At 36.3% G+C, this 6,408-nt stretch overlaps 1 protein-coding gene across 1 annotated transcript in view; it reads left to right on the top strand.

The window, feature by feature from the left end:
- The window catches only part of LOC102840903 (methionine aminopeptidase 1-like), a 149,437-nt gene that overhangs the window by 97,307 nt on the left and 45,722 nt on the right, over positions 1–6,408 (top strand). Inside the window, exon 5 of the mRNA XM_006872959.1 lies at positions 5,979–6,070. Within this exon, the coding sequence (XP_006873021.1) occupies positions 5,979–6,070 (92 nt within the window). The remainder of the gene's footprint in view (positions 1–5,978; positions 6,071–6,408) is intronic.

Below are 6,408 nucleotides of genomic sequence, written 5' to 3'. Positions count from 1 at the left end.
GCAGAGTCACTGTACCAAAAGGAAATGATTGATGTTCAACCGTTTTAGGAGATAGCATATGGTCAAAGAATGTAACACACAAAACCATGGCACATACCTTTCCTGATTTTAATCCATTCAGTATTCCCCTGTCCTGTTCAAATGACTGCATCTTGGTCTATATACAGGTTCCTCATGGGCACCATGAAGTGTTCTGGAATACCTATTCTTTGTAATATTATCTATAGCTTGTCATGTTCTAAACAGTCAAAATCCTTTGCATTGTCAGTAAAGCACAGTAAAAATATTTCTGATATTCTTTCCTTTCAGCTGTGAATTGCCTGACATGATATGATATCCTTAGTTCCACGTCCTTTTCTGATTCCAGCTTGAATTTCTGGCTGTTCCCTGTTGCAGGCTTTTAAAATTTAACTTAAGCAAAATTTTACTTATATGTGATGTTGATGATTTTTTATTTCATATCACATATAAGTAAAAGTTTTACTTATATGAGATATATAATGTTCAGTGATTTCTGCGTTCCATTGAGCCACCTATTTGGAGTGGGCACATTATATGGGTCTCTTCCAGTCATTTGGACAGGTTAGCTGTCTTCCAAATTTCTTGGCATAAAATAAGTGAATGCCTCTAGTGCTGCATCAGCTTATTAAAAGATTTCAGTGTGTATTCCATTAATTTCTGGAATCTTGTTCTTTGCCAGTGTCGTCTTTGCAGTTTGTACCTCTTCTTTAGTACCATTGGTTCTTGGTCTTATGCGACCTCTTGAAATGGTTGAACACTGACCATTCTTTTTGGTACTGTCCATCTTCTTTTGATGCTTTTGCATCATTCAATATTTTGCCCATTGTTGTTGTTGTTAAGTGCTGTTGTGTCAGTTCCAACTCATAGCGACCCCGTATAGGTTTTCTGAGGAGCAGTTGATGAGTTTGAACCGCCGACCGTGTCGTTCAGACAAATCTTGTGGCCCAAGCAGACCTTGTGGGCCAGTATTTAACCTAAAGTGCATCACCAGGCACTTTGACATAGAAGCACTCAATATTGCAAGTCAAGGCTTGCATTGTTTCTTCTGTTCTTTCAGCTTGCAAAATGCTAAGTGTGTTCTTCCTTTTTGGTTTTCTAATTCCAGGTCTATGCACATTTCATTATCATAGTTTGCGTTTTCAAGTTGCGCTTTGGAATTTTCTGTTCAGCATTTTGCTTTTATTTCCTTTAGCATCTTTACATTGGAGAGCAAGTTACAGTGTCTCTTCTGATGTCTATTTTGGTCTTTTCTTTACTTCTTAATGATCCTTTGAATTCTTTTTGTGTGATGTTTTGATGTCATCTCACGCCTCTTCTGGGCTTCAGTCATTAGTGTCTGATGTATCGTATCTGTTTTTGAGATGGTCTCTAAATTCAGGTGGAATATACTCAGCATCATTTTTTAGCTCTCATGGATGTGTTTGGATTTTTTTCAGATTCAGCCTAAACTTGCATATGAGCGACTGATATTCTGTTCCACAGTTTTGCCCTGGTCTTGTTTTGACTGATTTTATTGAGCTTTTCCACTGGTCCTTTTCACAGATATAGTCTCTTTATTTTCTGTTTATTCCATCTGGTGAGGTCAGTGTGTATATTTGTCTTTTTTAGTGTTTAAAAATGTTATTTACAATGAAGAAGTCATTGGTCTTTCAAAATTCTATGATGGGATCTCTTGCATCATTTCTGTCAGCAAGGTCATATTTTCAATTACTGATCCTTTCTTTTGTGTCCAACCTTTGTATTCCAGTCATCAGTAATTACCAATACATTCAAGAGCAAGTTTTGGAGTCTTTTCTGTCATCTAATTTGATCTTTTTTTTTCTTTCCTGTCTTTTTAATGACCTTTTACTTTCTTCATGTATGATAGATAACTTTTTAAGTTATCTCACACCTATCCTGGACTTCAGTTGTTAGTGTTCAGTGTATCAAATTTGTTCTTGAGATGGTCTCTAAATTCAGTTTGGATATATTTAAAACACTGTGGGATAAGCATTGGACTACTAACCACAAACACACCAGCCACTCATTGAAAATCTTACATTACTCTAAGTCCGCACTGTCGTGATGGCACGTAACAATAATACTCAAGATCATATTTTGGCTCTCGTGAACTTGTTTTAATTTTCTTCATCTTCAACTTGAACTTGCATATGAGCAATTGATGGTCTGTACCACAGTCGGCCCCTTGCCTTGTTTTGACTGATTGATGGTATTGAACTTCTCCATCGTGTCTTCCCAAAGATGTAGTCAGTTTGATTCTTGTGTATTCTGTCTGGTGAAGTCCATGTGTTTGGTCTCTGTTTATGTTGTTGTAAAAAGATATTTGAAATGAATGCCTCCCCCCACCCCTTTTAAGTTTTATTGTGCATTGAGTGATAGTTTACATGGGAGAACATGAATTTTGCATTCAACTTAGCATATTTCATATCATTGCACTGATTACAATCCCCTCCATGCATCATCATTCAGCAGTATTTATTTGCTTCTATTCCCTTTGATTTTTATTTTTTTGATGTACACAAAAACACTCAGGAATATATAATCATTTAAACAACCCAGAGCACATTCTGCAAGCCTGCCTCCTGGCTGTCAGCACAGCCTTTCTCTTTCCATGAGTCTGGAGTCCTCTGCTGCTCTTTCTCCATGTCATCATCTCTGCCTCCAGCTCTGGTGTTGCTGCTTCTCTGGACAGGGTCCCACATTTTGCTCATGCTCTTCTCTCTTGATGGTCCTAGGGTCCTCTGTTCCTGGAATGTAAGATTAACTACTCCCCGCTTTATGTTACAGAACTTCTACCTTTTAGCAGTGTGACAGTAGCAGTTAGTCATGATAACAGTTACTCACTATTGAATTGTAAGAATGTTATGCCCATCTCCTTTCACCAGACCTGTTGAAACAAGATAAAATCTATTCGGTGGGACTCTACTTTTCCCCACACTCTAAAACTAAACTCCCTCTTGAAAACTTGTAAACCAACCCCTTTGTGCCATTATGCCCTGCCCCCCATCCCATTTTAGGTAACCAATGTCTAAGTTGCCCATCCCTATCAAGCCTGTTTATAGAGGGTATATGTTTGATCCTTAATTTGAAGACTCCTCTCTTTATTGGTATTTTGAGTTGCTACATCTGTAAGGATAGGTCATGTTCATCCAGTTGTAGCCATTTACACTTGTTTCCTTTATCAAATTTCTTTATCTTCCTCTTTTCGTGTTTTGATCATCAAGCCATCGAAGCTAGGTCAAATGAGTACTAAACTGTCTACAAGTTTGGGCGTTCTTGTGCATTTCCCCCCACTTCCTATCAGCTGGACGCTTTACTCTCAGCTCTAGTCCTCTGTGACTATTTGTTGTCCATGGGCTTAGGAGTCCTCAGGTCTCACCACATTTTGGGCCTACCAGCCCTTCCTCTCTTCTCTCTGTCTCATCTCCTGGTCAGTGGGAGTAAAATGAGTTTCATTTGTTTTGGAAAAGTTTGTCATCCATTCTCCAGTATCATTTCTTTCACCAGAGCCAGATTTTCCAATTATTGATCCTTCCTCTTTGTTTCTAACTTTTGCATTCTAATCACCAATAATTATCAATGCTTAATTGACATCTTTATAATTTTGAGTCTTATGCTAACCAAAAGATTGGAAGTTCAGACATTAACAGGTGCTCCTTGGAAACTCTACACATGGTTACTAATTAGTCAGAACCGACTCAACACACTTCAACAACAAATCTATAAACAGTAATGTTTTATTACTTTATGTCTCCTTGTACGAGGAGATTTCAAAAGTTCTTTGGATAATGGAATTGGAAAATAAGGAATTTTTTCACAGACTTTGAAGTCCCTTGTAGATGGAAAAGTTATTGATTTTCATATTAGATTATTAATTTGATATATATTTGATATAATTTGCCAAACTTCCTGAATTCTTTCTTCTTGTCATTTTTTAATTAGCTCTGTTATTCAAGTGCTATATAATCATCTAAAATTGATAAATATTTGTCCTTTCTCTCCACTTTTATATATCATACTTCCTTCTTTTGTTAGTTACATCTACTAATACTGTCTAACTGATGTTAAATAATAGTGCTGATAGTGGGCATCCCATGATGTTGTGCATGAGATTTCTATTTTTCATGCTAAGGTGGTAGCTGGCCATGTTAATCAGAATTACTTTTCATTTGAAATGATCATTTGTATTTTCCTTCTTTAACATTATGGTGAATTATCAACAGCACTGGTGGTGCTGTTTGATAAACACTGGACTGCTAATTATAAGGTTGGCTGTTCAAACCCAGCAGCCGCTCCACAGGAGAAAAAGGAGGCTTTCTGCTCCTATAAAGATTTATAGTCACTGAAACCCTATACAAGGTCAGAGGTTCAAATCCAACTCAGCCACCCTGTGTAGGGTTTCTAAGGATGGCTAGTGGGTTTGAACCTTCAACTTTGTGGTTAGCAGACTGGTGCAACAATAAGAACGGTGAATTATATTCATGGGTTTGTTAATTTGTGCTATCCTTTTGTGGTATGAATCTCAATGGGAATTTATCCCTTTTTAAAATTATGTTTGTTGTTGTTGTTAAGTGCCGTCGAGTCGGTTCCGACCCATAGCGACCCTGTACAGGGTTTCCGAGGGTGTAAATCCTTACGGGAGTAGAAAGCCTCATCTTTCTCCCGCAGAGCGGCTGGTAGTTTCGAACCGCTGACCTTAAGGTTTGCAGCCCGATTCGTAACCACTACGCTACCAGTTTAGAAGTATATTATTTAGGATTTTTATATCAGTATGTATAGGTAAGTTGATGATGTAGTATCTTTTTTTCAAATTTTGGAATAATTGTTATACTAGCTTTATTATTTTTTTAAAGTAACTTGAATTAGTTTCATTAATTTTTCAGAGACTCTTAGATGGCAGTATTTTTCAAACTTTATTTGGATTTAACCAACAATGAGAAATTTATTTTATATCATCATCTGTGTAAATATATATGTTTGTATGAAAAGATCTCCAAAAATTTCATGGGAAAATTACATTACCTTTAAAATCCACTTTTCTATGAACTTTTGAAAGCTCCCATGTATATATATATAAGTAAATATAACAACCAAGCATTCCATAACAACACTTAACCATACTATTAATGATGATGTTGTTAAGTACTGTTGAGTTGGTTTTGACTCTTTGTGAACCTGTGTAAGGTTTCTGAGGTGGGTTTGAACTGCCGACTTCGCAATTAGCAGTCCTGTACCTAACTTACAGCTCCACAACAGCATGCACTCTAATATTTGTATTGCATTTATTTACTGTTGAAAAATGTTAGTCATAGTCCCACTAATGGGTCACAACTGCAATTTGTGAAACATTGACTTAGGTTCCTTTTAAGAAAATAAATGAGTGTAATTGATTCATCAATATCTGTATATCATTGCTTCACAAAATAATGATAACGAAAGTAATTTTTGTAAGTTGTATGCTACTATTCAAGTGGGGATCATTTACTGAGCATACTACCTGACATAGTACTCTAAATAGTGGCTGATTCACATAGATCTGAATGTTTTGTTCTTTAGAAATCTTCCTTCAGTTTGCTTGTTTTGTACAATTCTTTCTCATGTTGGAAACATTAAAGAGAAAATGTAACTGGGATCCTCCCAAATTATGAAATACCGTTTTTTGAAATAGACCTGACTGCTAATATGTTGTTGTTAAGTGCCTTTGCGATGGTTCCAACTCAGGAACCATGTATAGCGTTTCTGAGGCTTTTAAATGTTGCAGGAGCAGAAAGCCTCATCTTTCTCCTGTAGAGTAGCTGGCAGGCTCTAACTACAGACCTTTTGATTCATGTGTCCAGTGCTTATCATATGGAGCTACTATACTTCCTGTTAGTATGTCATCAGATATATAATTATGCTCATGAATGCTATGTTTTTTTCTGTTCATTTTGGTTTTACTTAATTATTTTCCATTTCAGGAATGTCTGAATCTGAACAGGCGCTTAAAGGTACTTCTCAAATTAAATTACTCTCCACTGAAGATATAGAAGGGATGCGCCTTGTATGTAGGGTAAGAGGATTCCCCCCTACCCCCAATGGGGTAGGATTTACTTAAGCAATCGTTACACAGGAAATCAGTGATTTCTGATATAAAAAAAGTACCCAATATTTTGTTGTAAGAGTCTTATTAGCCATAGTCACTTCCTTAAATTGTTAGTTGTGTATAATTTTATGCAACAGTTGATTTCTAGTCTGTTTTTCGTATACCCTTTACAGTTTTTAAAGAATTAGGTTGTTCTTTAGACAAGTAATCATAACAAGGATAAAGTTTCAGACTTGTCTAGGTCTTGTGAAATACCTATGGAATATGTGATTCTAGTTGACTTTTATCAGATGAAATAACATAAA

The sequence above is a fragment of the Chrysochloris asiatica genome, unplaced genomic scaffold (assembly GCF_000296735.1).
Source record: "Chrysochloris asiatica unplaced genomic scaffold, ChrAsi1.0 scaffold00216, whole genome shotgun sequence".
In the NCBI taxonomy this organism is placed as follows: domain Eukaryota; kingdom Metazoa; phylum Chordata; class Mammalia; order Afrosoricida; family Chrysochloridae; genus Chrysochloris; species Chrysochloris asiatica.
Note: the sequence above shows the minus strand (reverse complement) of the source record. Positions and strands in the feature narration are given on the sequence as shown.